The 14,037-nt window shown below is 48.4% G+C and overlaps 1 protein-coding gene across 2 annotated transcripts in view; it reads right to left on the bottom strand.

Moving 5' to 3' along the window:
* The window catches only part of Cacna2d3 (calcium voltage-gated channel auxiliary subunit alpha2delta 3), an 877,750-nt gene extending 867,089 nt beyond the window's left edge, over positions 1 to 10,661 (bottom strand). For both annotated transcript variants that reach the window (XM_004652732.3, XM_045136092.1), the window contains exons 1-2: positions 10,537 to 10,661; positions 9,923 to 10,004 (exon numbers count right to left, since the gene is read on the bottom strand). In XM_004652732.3, coding sequence (XP_004652789.3) covers positions 9,923 to 10,004; positions 10,537 to 10,661 — 207 coding nt within the window. The remainder of the gene's footprint in view (positions 1 to 9,922; positions 10,005 to 10,536) is intronic.
* Between the last annotated feature and the right edge of the window lie 3,376 nt (positions 10,662 to 14,037).

Here is a 14,037-nt window from a genome sequence, read left to right as displayed (position 1 = left end):
GAGTTCATTTGCAATGGCTGGAGACCCTGGCATAACCATTCTCTCTCTCTTAAATAAATTTTTTTTTGAAAAAAAAGAAAAGAAAAGAATGCAGAGTCAGGTTTAAAGCATGAGGATTCCACAGACCATTCATTCATTCCATACATTTCTTTTGAATATATATGACCCTGAAGTTTTAGGAAAAGAAGTCATCAGGGAGCCATGTTCACACTGGACACACTTAGGGAGCCAAGCAGAGATGAGCACCAGTTTGAGATTTCAATGAAAGTAGGGGAGGAAAATGGCCCCTGGTCTTTAGAGGAGAGTGGAGTCCACGACGTGGTGGAGATAGGATCCTAGTCTGCGGGTTGGCAGAGTTGCTCTTGGCCGGCAGCCCCACGTCCCACACCGAGGCTACACATTCGCCCTCCATTCTCCTTTACGTCACATCCCTCAGCAGGCACAAGCCCACACTCCTCATAGGAGCCCAGTCACCCGCCAAGCTGGGTTTGCTGCTGGAAGAGGATTCTTGGGCCACATGTGAGAACGGGGCCTCTGGAGAGTGAACACAGCTAAAACATCAATGCCTGGACTCCCAGGTCCTTCCTACCTGTGAGACCACAGATGTGACCCGGCACTGGTTAGCTGCAGAGAAGAGCCCCTGAATCTGAGTCCTAACCCTACCACAAAGCAAGCCGCTTCACCTCTTGGAGCCTCAAAGCCGACCTGTAAAGATGGCTCATACAGGCACCTTTGAGTGAAAGTGAGGGCCGGGGCTAGAGAGATGGCTCAGCAGTTAAGACACTTTCCTGCAATGCGTAAGGACCCAGGTTTGATTCCCCAGAACCCATGTAAGCCAAATGCACATGGTGGCTCATGCATCCGAAGTTCATTTACAGTGGTTACAGGCCCTGGCACACTCATTCATTCTCTCTTTCTCTTTTTCTCTGCCTCATAAATAAATTTAAAAATTTAAAAAAAAAAACAAAAAACTTAAAAGAGAAGAAAGTGAGGGCCAAATGGGACACCTTGCATCATCTCCAACACAGAGTGCTCAGCTCATACCAAATGCCCAAAGAAAGAAAAAAAATGTGTACATTTCCTTCCTCTCCAGCCCTCCTATACACTTGAACTGATAATGCTCTTGATCAGTTTGGAGAAGCCCAGAGGGGGACAGCCAGACTCTACTTCTGTAATGTTCACAGAAACAAATGGCTCTTGAACACATTTTTTTCCAGTTTGCCCAAATGGAACCACTAAGGCTTGAGCAGATTTCTTGTAATTAACTGCTTCTTTGCCAACTTCCAATGCTGATGACAAAAGCTTCATGCATAAGCTATTTTGAAAACTAGGCAACTCCCATGGCAAAAGCCCCTCCTCATAAGTAGAGGGTGGGGACAAGCAAGCTGCATGTGCTCAGTCCCTTTAAGAATGTCAGTACAGGGCTGGAGAGATGGCTTAGCAGTTAAGTGCTTGCCTGAGAAACCTAAAGACCCCAGTTCAAGGCTCGATTCCCCTGGACCAGATGCACAAGGGAACGCACACATCTGGAGTTTGTTTGCAGTGGCTGGAGGCCCTAACATGCCCTTTCTCTGTGCGCCTCTCTCTCTCTCTCTCTCTCTCTCTCTCTCTCTCTCTCTCCCTTCCTTCCTCTTTCTCTCTCTGTCACTCCCAAATAAATAAACAAAAATATTTTTAAAAAGGACGTCAGTACAGAATGCAGATGCAACCAGAGCCCAGAGCCGCCAGGCAAGTGCTGAAGAGCAGGGCAGGGCAGCAGGAAGAGCCAAGGAACTCCGGGTGCCCTGTCTCCTGTGGGGGGGGGGGGAGTGACAGATGGCTGTCCCTACACATGGCTTCACCTCTCTGCTCCCTGACAGTGAACATGCCCTGGTACCTACTGTTGGTCTGGAGCTCTACTCCTCAGGAAGCCCCCTAAAATGTCTGAGCATCATCCCAGCAGGAAATACCTGCACCACTGCCAAAGAAGATATTAAGGGTTGTCTGCAGTGGCTGCTGCACACACTTGGTGGCAGGGCACATAGCTGGACACACTGGGCTTCCTGGGGCTAAGGACTTCCTTCTGGGCCATAGAGCAGAAGCAGACACTTCTTTAGCCTGCCCAGGTGACAGGACACATAAAGGAGGAGGCAGCTTATGCTAATTCCTTACCTGACATGCTACTCCAGGCACTGTCTCTTGCCTTCAAGAAGGAGCTGACCTCACTGCATACATATGGCATCCACCCAGACACAGGCTGCACCTGCCTCATCCCTTCTGCTCTGAGGTACTTGGTTCACATCTACTACAAGGTGAGGATTGCCTTCCTGCATGTGAACACCTGGCCCTCACTTATCACCATGCACCCATTCACTCAATGAATCCACAGGTGTGCATGGGAGCAGGTCCCACAGCCATTCTATGAAAACCTCCAGAGATTATGCTTACAGGGGCAATGGAGAATGCCCATGAGGACTCCCTGAAGGAAGCCATAGACGCAACAGGCACTGAACTGAGTGTTTTATCCCCTGGACTAGATCATCCTCCTTTCCCACTTAATGCACAGCTTCTAACATGCTACACCACAAGGTGACCCAGCCAGGAACTGAAGATCAGGGACTCAAATCCAAAACTATACAGCTCCAGGACTGTGTCCACTCAGCCACTATCCCAGGCTTTCATTATTTCCTTCATATAATTGAGAAAGATAGAGGCAGATAGAGAGAATGAGCACACAAAGGGATGTTAGCCTCTGCAAACAAACTCCAGACACTTGTGCCTCCTTGTGCATCTGGCTTACATGGGTCCTGGGGAACCAAATCTGGGTCCTTTGGCTTTGCCTTAACCACTAAGCCATCTCTCCAGCCCAATTTCATGATTTCTGAAGTAATTTCCCAGATCTTAAACCTCATTTCATCCTTCCAAACACCCCTACCATAGAGAAATTTAGGTACGGTTCACACTGTTTTGTGTTTGTTTATTTTTCAAACAGGAACTGAGATCAAAAAGAATTATGGGGCTGGAGAGATGACTCAGGAGTTATCGCACTTACCTGCAAACCCTAGTGACCTGGGTCCAGTTCCACAGTACCTACATAAAGCCAGATTCACAAAGTGTTACATTCATCTGGAGTTTGTTTGCAGTGGCTAGAGGCCCTGGTGCACCCATTCTCTCTCTATGTCTCTCTTCTCTGGGTTGCTCTGCATGCAAATAAATAAACATTAAAATATTAAAAATAAGAAAGTAATATGTGGCACACATACAGATTCTATAAGCCCAGCTCAGCTCAGACAGACTTCTTAATTTATGCAAACCTTGGCTGCTCAATCTATAAAATGGGGTGAATGGTAGTCCCGCCCCATTAGCTTGATAGGAGAATTTCATTTTGATTTTTGTTTGTTTGAGACAGTGTCATTGTATATAATTCAGGCTGTCATGGAACTCACAATCCACCTTCCTCCACCTCCCCAGTGGTGGGGTATATAGGTGTGTACCACCACACTCTACTTCTCAGAAGAACTGCATGGGGTGAAAGTACTGATCACTATGACTGCAGAGTGAATGTTTCCTGCTTCGACTATTAGGCTAAGTAACTTGCTCATGGCTACTCAGGAAATTCACACAGAAGAGATAAGGCGACAGAGCTCTGAGGCCAGAACCCATTCCTTCAGCACACAGCATCTCCAAAGATATGCAGCTCCGAAGATGCTCCAAGCTCCCTGCCAATTGCTAGATAGCAGTTCACCAGTAATGGGCCAAAGATGAGCAAAGGAAGCTTCATGAGTGAAGGGGACTGAAGGGTGAGCCACCCGGGAGGAAAACCAGCCAGCCAGAATGAAGAGTGCTTTCCTCGCAGGGGAGGCCTAGTCAGCACCCAACGAACTACTACTCTGTGGTCATCATCTTGAGATTCTTAATAATCTTTTTATGGATGAAATATGAAATTTTACTTTTTGCTACAGTGGACACGAAGGATGAAATACTATTTGATAACAGGTACAACAGAAAGAGTAGAGTATTTTTCTGAGACTGTTAATAATTTTAACAAGGGCATCTATAGTTTGCAGCAGGCTCTATGTAGTTTGACCATTCTCATCAGTCCTCAACCCTCTCCCCCGCTCACACACACACACACACACACACACACACACACACACACACACACTGGACAAACCCAGGCCTGGTGGACTGGGGCCACTGGGTTCTCTAGGTACCCTACTCACTCTCCTGGGCTTGCCTCTGTAGCAAGACAAGAAGACAATGTCTTCCTCATCAGTGGGCAGCATCTTTCCTATGTGGTCTTGAAATGCACAGTTTGGTTTCTGAATTGTTTGCATAATCCTATACTAGGATTACTGAGGTGGTATATCCATGGAATATGCCTTGCAAATGCAATGCCTTATTTAATATGCCTTAGAGCAGGTACCCTGTAGCACTGTACAAAGCAAATGAGAACTGAAGTGCTTGTGTCATATTTTTAGGAATATACTAGATCTTTCTCAGAGTTCATCTTTGATAACTCTGCTGGCCAGGTGTACAGACTTCCCCTTTGTAACCCATCAGCTACACAGACTCCCAGCATGCTGACAGTGGCCAGCATAGAGTGGACTGCTGCTTTGCAGATAGGCCCCTAGTCCACTTCTGAAGGAGTCTGCTGACCCATGAATATTCAGGGAGCCCTGAGAAATCAAACCCCTCCTCTCCCTCACAGTATGCCCCTTTTCCTTGAAGAGGGGACATTCTGTTTAATGGACTGAGGACGACTGATGGAGGCTCTCTCAGTGTTACCATAGCCTGATGTCAGGAATGTCTCTCTGTGAATGACACTTAGAAGTTCACTGCAGTCACTCAAAATGAAACACAGACCATTAAATCTCTTATATAAAAATGACATTAAAATGAGATAAAATCTCATATGCTAATTCACAGGCTGGCACTGTATAACATCTATTTAATTTCTTTCATGGTCTTAGCCACAGTGAAAGCCTCTAAGTCAAATCATAGCATCACAGACAACTCACACCTACACCAATGTTCTCCACCTAGAAGTTGGTGCAGGTCTCAACTTGAGAGGCTATTTACTCTGGTACTGTGACTACAAAAAAGTAGCGGACCGTGACAGACATACTATTCACTGCTGACAGGCCATGTGTGCCTAGATACAGAAAAGGCTCATTTGTTGATGGTGAATCTAGATGAATGACAAGCCTCAAAGGATTCTGCTCACACCAGAGTGTGCTCCCTTAAGCAAGCCCAGCACACTCAGCCATCTGTTGGTCATCCGCAATGGGAACCAACAAGGGAGAAATTCAAAACTACAGAAAGACTACAACTCCAAATTTCCACTCTCATGACACCGCTTCAAACTGTAAAGAAACAAAACACCAGTAAGGGCCACAGGTACTGGAGACATGTATCTTACTGTGTCTTACTGCACAGTGACGGCTGCATCAGAAAACAAGAAACACTAATGGTACTTGTCCATGTCCAGTAATATTCGGAACTGTGGTTTGATATACACGTTTGCCTAAAATCAAACTGGCATGAGAATAAAAGTAATCTATTCATTAATTAATTAACACCATCAAGAGATCATTATGCTAATAAATCCAAATGGGTAAAACCATATTGGAATTAAAATCTAAAGTTTGCCTCCAATAAGAAAATCAGGCCCATAATGTTCATTCCCTTCACTTTGATGAGCAAGACAGGCTACAGCAGTTCCTAATAAGATGAAGAGCAGCAGAGAGTATATCTGACAAAGAAAAGGGAAGGGGGGAGGAAGCAGGGGAAGGGAAGGGAGACAGGCACGCAGAAAAGTAAATCAAAAAGTTTCATACAAATACTTGGAAAGTGATCATATGGGACTTTACAAGAATAATTGAGCAACTCTGAAAGGTCTATCCTGGTGACTTGGGCTAATGAGAACAAAAGTTGCTGAGAAAGACCAAAAATAATCATTTCAGAAACTTCAAAACTGTAAAAGATAATCTTAAGGGGGAAAGTGTACTGATCAGAGGAGATGCTGGGAACTGAGCATCAGCCACACAGGTTGAGTGCCTGTTTTTTAGATGGCAAATAACCATCTTGACAACAAAAACAGAGACCTTGTCATGATCTGTAGGGTTGCACTTAATTATCAGAACAGCATGGATACCCAGTTCCTAATTCATGAATACTCCTTTTAAATTATTTAAACCTCCATTGATTTCCACATTGCTAAAAAGTCATGATTATAGAAATGGCTTCAGGAATCAGCCTTTTTGCTTTGCTACTCTGCCTTGTGGAGAGGGAGACACTGAGTTCATGTACCAAAGCCATCTCAATGAATAGCTGACAACACAAAAACCTGGTAGAGCATCCCAAGGAATGTCCAAGTTAACTGTCAATTCTTTCTGGACATGAGTTGCAGAGCCCCTTACTTGTATTTCTGTCATGTGATGTTGTGTGATTCTAATCACAGTCCTGGTTTATATAATTGGAACTCTTCATCCCCATGAACAATCATCCCCTGGGTATAGGTCTAAACATAATGAAAAACTCAGCTCCTGTGGAAATCCTTCTGAGGAGGAGGAAATGAAAATCATGCAGGTCTAATGCCTTCTGTTGTGAATGTTAAGGACATGGAGCCTACGAACTTAACAGCCAGGTTTTCAGACCTACTACAACACTTCTCACTGAATATCAAAATAGAAAGGTAATGAATCCATGCCTCTCCAAAAGAACCCACACAAAGTGCATTCTCTGGGGAAAAAAAAAAAGGAAGAAGATGGGGCAGCTGAACCCTGGCAAGAATATGCCCAAGAGTAAGGTAATTAACAGTTGAGGTGAATGGAGACCCCAGAACTATCTGCCAGCTCAGGCAGCGGCTGGTGGTTACACACAGGGCACCAGCACTTTCATGCCAGCACCCACACTTCTCTAGTGCAAAACCTCTCAAGATTCACCCCACTGTTTGCACTTCACCAGCTTCCATTCTATACTGGATACATACAACTCTACCAAAACATGGCTTATTGTACTTTGTAAGATCAAAAACATTCACTTCGGGTGACTGTAGTCAGCTGTTATTCCCATGCCCAATATAGACAAAGAGAAAAAAAAGCATCAGAAGTAATGAAAGGCATAGTATCAGACATAAAACAATGGAGACAATTCACTTGCCTCATGTGGCAGGGAAGTACAAGGTTAGGTGTGTGTGTGTGTGTGTGTGTGTTTTACACTGGGAAGATAAGTAACAATACTGTGCCTCAAATCATATTACCTAACATGTTGCCAAAATGGCAGTTTTCCCGGTCTCCAAACATCTTAAAGTAAATGGCCAATTCTTACTTAACTTATATCTACAATAATTACTTTGTAAAGTTAAGGCCCTAGATCAAAAACTCCCATTCCAAAATTGAACATATTACATAAAATTGTATGGTAGCACACAGTATATTTTTCTTAGCTGAAAATAAAGTGTAAATGTCCATGCTTTGAAGGTGCAATTATAGCCTATTATGGAACAAGGTATTGTTACCTTTGAGTTCTCTTAACACAATGTTAATGCATCTCCAATCAAGTTTCCTAACTTATTCTGAAGGCATCTCAATTGTTAAGGATATAGTAAAGTAATGGATAAATGCACAGAGCTTTGATTTAGAGGAATAATGCCTTATGCAAATAGCTGGAAATTTGAAAGTATGCAAGAGAGGCAATTATCTCTTTGTTTTTCCAAATGATGGTATAGTTCCCACATTGGAAGCCCCTCAGATCATTTATACTGTGAACTCCCTCAATCAATTTTCTTTGATAATTTTTTAATAATGAAGTCATGGTCCAAACTGGCCCAAAGGGACCTGCAAAAAATGCTCCCCATCTAACATCTTCAAAACACACCCTTCCTATTACTCATGAACGTCCTTGTCAAGCAACTGGAAGCCATGGATATTTCAGGACACCCCCCCACACACACACACAACACACATACACGCACCCACAGCAAAGAATTGCAATTCCAAGAGCTAAAGCAGATACTCACCTCAGACCCTAACTGAGAGCAACATCACACCTTTCCCACACCAGATTACAAAATGCCAGGCAGAAGAAAGAAGTGACAACAAATCCACAAACAGCTGGAAATAATTACACAATTGTCAAGCTGTGAACTAGACAAAGCAAAGCAGGGCCAAAGCGAATTCAGGAATTCAGTATCAGGAAGATGCTCATGAGAAGGAGATATGGGAAGCGCTTGAGCTGTTTCCCATTTACGATTTTAGAATAACTGATAGTACAGCTGATGTGCTTTTGTGCCGTGTGTATATGCATGTGTTCTAACTTCACAGAGAAGGAATACACACACACACACACACACACACACACACACATATATATAATGTGTTCCTACCAAATGTGAAATAGAAGCTTTGTGAGCACAACCAAGAGAGAGAAAGACAGCGAGAGAGGGAGGAGAGAGTTGCTCTAAGTACAACATAATGCAGATGAGAAATATTTCTTTAAAGTTATACAAAATGTTCTCTTTCAAAGCATAGGCAATGCCACAGTCCAGGGCTCTTCACATAAAACATCTGACAAGCAGGCACAGAGCCAGAGTACAGCCGGAGACTGGTCCAGATTCAGAAAGAAAGAAGGAAGTGATGCCTGTAAGCTCTGGGCTCACAGGTATACAAATGATCACCTTCTACATATGCAGGTCCTTGCCACAATTTTTATCAACTGGCTATAATTCAGTGAACTCCTTTCCAGGTGAGCCATCTTTACCTAGGTTTCAAGGACTCTGGTAATTTTTAAGCCAGCATAGCTTGGCATCCCATTCTTGGATGATGCTTCATTACAATATCTGGATTTCATGCAACCATTCCATATAATGTCCCCCCAAAAAATGCTATTCTCTGAAATGGAATGCCATAAATAAAATATGTACTTGGTTACCAAGCAGCATGTACAACACATATAGTACATTGGCCCAAAAAAAGAAAAACCCACATTTTAAAATGCTTAAAAGTTAACTTAATGCTTTAAGCTGTTTGCACCCATTTTCAGAGAATTGTCCCCTAAAGGCCAGTCTCATCTTCTGTTGTGACAAGAGTATTTGGGGTTGTCTCATGGCCTTGCTAGTTTTTCCTCTGCTCCCTCCTGCCCAGCTTTCTTTTCTCTTCGTTTCTTGCAGGGGGAGAATAGAGGACCATATATCCTCACAATGTAATTTTAAGCATAATGTTGCCTGTTTGAATTAAAATTGATGCAGCTCCTGATAAAAAGCCTAATAATCAATTCTCCATTCTCATTACTCTCCAAATTATGAGGATGCGGGGCCAATTTCTTAAGTTTGTGGACCACTCTCCTAGGTTATTACCCGGCCGAGCAGCTGAGTGGGAAGATAACAACATTCATTCTCCTTATCTGTAATGATGTAATGCACCCCAGCCCTGGGTCTAGATGATTGGGGAATAATGAGATTGTACAACCGCAGGGCTGACAAACAATACTGCCGCGTCTCCCTCTGATACACTGCACCCCACGTCTCCAAATGCAAGGTGAAAACAGGCACCAGTCCTGCCTCTTGCACGAAGTTAGTGGGTCCCCCCCCCACCCAGGAAGCATCTGCTCTCGCCTTGAGCAGCAACACGGACCCTGGGAGAGGAGAAACATGCCGCACACACGCAGCTCCCAAGCCCCAGCCAGGACGGCGCGAGTGAGTAGCCTTCTTTTCTTTGTGTTTAGAATCAAGTGTCATCTAAAAATAACTGGTTGGTAGGGAGAAGTCACCGCACGGTACAGTGCCAAGACACGGGCAGAGCAGAGACACCTCTGAACACAGATGCAGCTTCGGGGCCCACGTTTGTTTGGAAAACTAAATCTGCCTCCATTTTCTGGTGCCAGGGGGAAAAAGAGGAAAAAATAAGAAAAACATTGCTGCCTGCCACCACAGAAACCTTACCTTTTGCAGAAGCTGGGAGCCAGAGTATTTGGCGGCAATGGACTTAATCTCTCCACCGAAAGCGGAGGCCCAGAGCTTCACCCTAGGGAAGAAAGGGCACCAGAAAAGAGATGCCACCGTCAGCACGACAGGGCATTCAAGAAAGAGGAAAATAAAAAAGAAAACGCTTTTGGGTAGAAAAAAAAAAAAACTAACAAAAGCTCCAAACTGCAGAGCACAGTCAGGAAGATGGGATGCTGAGGGAGGGCAACAGAGTTCAGTTCTCCAAACACGCTTTCCTTGGAACAGATGTCTGGGGATTCGAACTGCCTAAATGAGCATCACCTACTACTCAGGGGGGAAAAAAGTCCACCGATTCCCCACCCCCTCCCAGAAAAGAAGTGAGCCGCCCAGGTGGCCAAGGAAGGGCGGTAATAAAACAGCCCACGGAAGTTGGAGTCTGTAAACAGGCTCCAAACTTGGCGCTGTCACTAGAGATGAGCCTCTGGGGGAGGGGGGGAATAGGGAAAAAAGGGGTGAGAAGTTCCCACCCCAGCCCCGCCGGTTCCCCCCAGAAGGCAGGTGCCAGGGCTAGATGCCCGGGCGTCCACACGTGGGGCCCCCGTGGCACTTACACGGAGAGCGGGATCTGCTGCTCCGCGCGCACCGCGGCCCCCAGCGCGGCGTAGAGGAGCGCGGCGGCGGCCAGCAGCGCCCAGGCCCCCCGGGACGCGCGGCGCGGAGAGCCGGGCCGGTCCATGCGAGCGGCGGCGGCGGGAGCGGCGGGGAGCTGCTGCGGGCGGCGGTGGGCGAGCGCACGGGCTGCCGGCTCCGCTCCGCGCCGCCCCGCCTGCCTCTCGCGCGCCCCGCGCACTTGGGGAGCCCAAGCGATGGAGCCGGGAGGAGGGCGGAGAGGAGGCGGCGGGCGGGAGGGAGGAGGGAGATGGGGAGGAGGAAGAGGAGGAGGCAGGAGCGAGTCGCGCCTCTCGCAGCCGCCGCAGATGCCCGGCCCCGCCTCGGCGGCCCCGAGAGTCCGACGGCGGGGCGGGCGGGGACTCGTGGACCCGCGTCCTCGGACACCACGCCACCACCGCCCCGCCCGGCCCGGCCCACTGCGGCCGCGGAGTTCTTTACAACTCCGCAGTCCGCCGCCCGCGGGCTCCGTTGCTCTCCCGGGCTGGGCCGGCTGGGGTCGGGGTTCCCCAGCCCCCGGGGTGACGCGACCCCGTACCCGGGGTGGGGGTGGGGCGCTCCACACTTGGCGGGTCCCAGCCGAGGCCTCGCCCGGGCAGGAGCGGCGGGGTCGGTGAACGCGAAGCCGGTCAAGTGGTGCGATTCCCCCACGCACGCACACACTCCCCCCGCACACGCGGCGCGCGGGTCCCGGCGGGTCTCCGCTCTGCGGGAGGATGGAGCGCGCCGCGGAGGAAGATGGGGCCGCACCGGAGCCTGGCAGAGCGGGGCGGGCTGGGGATGGGACGAGGGCCTGGGGACTCGGCTCGGGCGACCGCCCGGGGCACCGCTGCGTGTCCGCCGCAGCTGCTCCACTGCCCCCGGGGAGGCGCTGCAGTGTTGGCGGCGCGGGGCGCGGGTGGCGCAGCCAGCCCCAGGAGCTCCGGACCATGGAGCCGCGGGTTGGGGAGGGAGTGCGGGAGACGCAGCGCCCGGGCATCCTGAGCCGCGAACACCCGCGATTGCGGGGCCGGGGGCATTCATCCGAGTCCCGGGGCTCGCCGGCTCCCAGGGCCGGAGGCTGCCGGGCGCAGTCCAGAAGCTTGCTGGACGCCCGCAGAGGAACGGATGAGGAGAGAGGAAGTCAGTCGGGAAAGCCCTGAGCACCCCGCGACCTCCCCCCACCCAGGGACCCAGCTCTGGAAGCCTTCCTCGCCCCCACCGACCCCCTGAGGATCTCTGGGGTGTGATTAGTAACTTTGTGGAGCCTTCGCGCGGGCTGGCAGTAAAGACCGACCCCAGCGAGGCTGAGTCATCCTGGCCTCAGACGGAGCTCAACTCCGGTGACCCCGCCAGCCGCGCGTTCCGGACGTCGCCAAGGGTCCCCACTCTCCGCCACCGGGGTTCTCCTGGTTTGCATGTCTGTTGTGTTCGCTTTTTCTCCCACTCGGCGGTCTTTGCATTGTGTCCTGCCACCCGCCCTTGGCCAGGGAACCCTCGGGTTGCAGGGAGTTGAATGAGGGTGGGCGCTGGCTTCCCCCAGTGGTGGTCAGGCTAGGGCACAAGCTGGCTCCTCCTGAGCCAAAGCGGTTCCTGGAAAGGTTCCCTGGGGGGATGTTGGTATCGCTCTTAGAAGTTGCCTGCCTGAGTCGAAGGGAAGCCCATAGAGCCACCACCCCCCCCCTCGTCCCGCTTTTCTTTCCTAGTGCCAGATGACCCTGGCTCACATGGGAGTGGGCCAACGGAGCTCCCACCTAGACAAACAGTGCAGGGAACAGTGTATCCCACCACGGGCAATGCCACCGTCTCTATGGATGACTAACTGGTTATAATGAATTCGCCGCTTCTTTGCGTGCCGTCATCTATGGAAGTGTGCCCAGTCCTTCCTAAACCTAGCCAAACGTGGCCTGACCTCAGGGCAAGGGGTCCTGATGGCTTGGACGCACAAATTGGGGACTGCGAGAAATTTAATTTTCCAGCTAGAATTCGAGTTTTCTTCCCAAATGCATGAGTGGATGAAGGAGTGAGTGTGTGCTGGCTCTGACTCATAAGGCTTCATCCGCTCCCTCTATACCTGTGTGCAAGCAGCTTTTTCTGCACTAGCTCATTCATCCTGTCAGTGATGACCAAGCATCTTCTACAATACCTGATGGGCACAGTAAAAAGACTGGTGATCCAGAGGTGAACCAATCAGATGACCCGTTTTCCTGGGAGTTGCACACTAGGGAGGACACGTGCCTTTCTCCAAAAGCCATAATGAGAAATGCATAATTATACACTTTAACAACTGATTAACAGTAGTGTGCAGGAAGAAAAACTACCTGTCATGCCCTTATTATTGCGTCCATGGAATATTGAGACCCAGTGGAATGATATAGTATAGTTATAAACAGCCACCTGACTATTGGACTGTAGTAAGGGCTAAGAGGCGCCAAGGTCATGACAGCGAAGTCATTATGCACTGCCAAGGGACACAGGAAAATGCAGTCGTACAGGGGACAAGACAACTAGAGAGTAGGCACAAGACTTTCAGCACCACCATAGTGTTTTTAGCATTTGTAACTCAAATGGGCCATCTGGGCAGAATGTGACTCTCAGTGCATTTAAGATGAACATTTCTTACTAGCTCAACTAAAAAGATTTAAACTCTGGTATTGATAAATTTAAAACTTAAAGTTGCTGATATTTGGGGTCCTGCTACTAACTCCATTGTTGTGTCTAGAGCTGTAAAATCAGTACAGAACAGGATCTCTAAGCTCTCGCATTCACTCTTATTTAACAGAGGAGTTTAATGAGGCTCAGAAGGATTTAGTGACTGGTCCAAAGGCACAACAGCCAGCTAAAGGAAGGTCTCCTGGCTTCAGACCATGGAGTTCTTAATAGCCACATCCAGGAGCACCTCATACTGCCAAATGTGAAGGAAGCAGCGCACTGGGTCCTGCCTGCTGTTTATACCAGAAGCAAAGCAGCACAGGTTCACTGAATCTAGCCAAATGAGATGTCCGCTGGCTGACTGGCACACCAACCCAGCCAGCTACCACCGTGTCCTGCGACAGTGAGCTGCTGATGACATTTGAGGAGAAGTGAAAATGAGAAGTGACGACTGAGTTTAGCCCCCCCCCCCACTCCCTCTCCCCCTATCCTCTTGTGTGGAACAGGGAGAAGGAGAGGGCTTCTGAGCAGGTGTCACTCTTCTGGTTGTCTTAGTAAAATGAGGCTATGTTGACACATAGTAGACACAAGAGAATTGTCCTGTCCCACAGGGCATTTGGGTAGTAGAAAACTAACCATCTGAATCCAGAACTTCAGTCCAAATAAGTTTGGGCATCATTTTAATCAACTAAATTGCTTAGAAATGGAATTACTGTTTGACTGAAGGTTTTCAGATCTTTACTGAGAGGTGTTTGGTTTGGTCCCCCACCCTCCATTTTGGAAAAGCACTTCAACAGCAAATAAGTTCACTG

This window comes from Jaculus jaculus, chromosome 16, assembly GCF_020740685.1.
Source record: "Jaculus jaculus isolate mJacJac1 chromosome 16, mJacJac1.mat.Y.cur, whole genome shotgun sequence".
Lineage (NCBI taxonomy): Eukaryota > Metazoa > Chordata > Mammalia > Rodentia > Dipodidae > Jaculus > Jaculus jaculus.
This window is presented reverse-complemented; position numbering and strand designations above follow the sequence as displayed.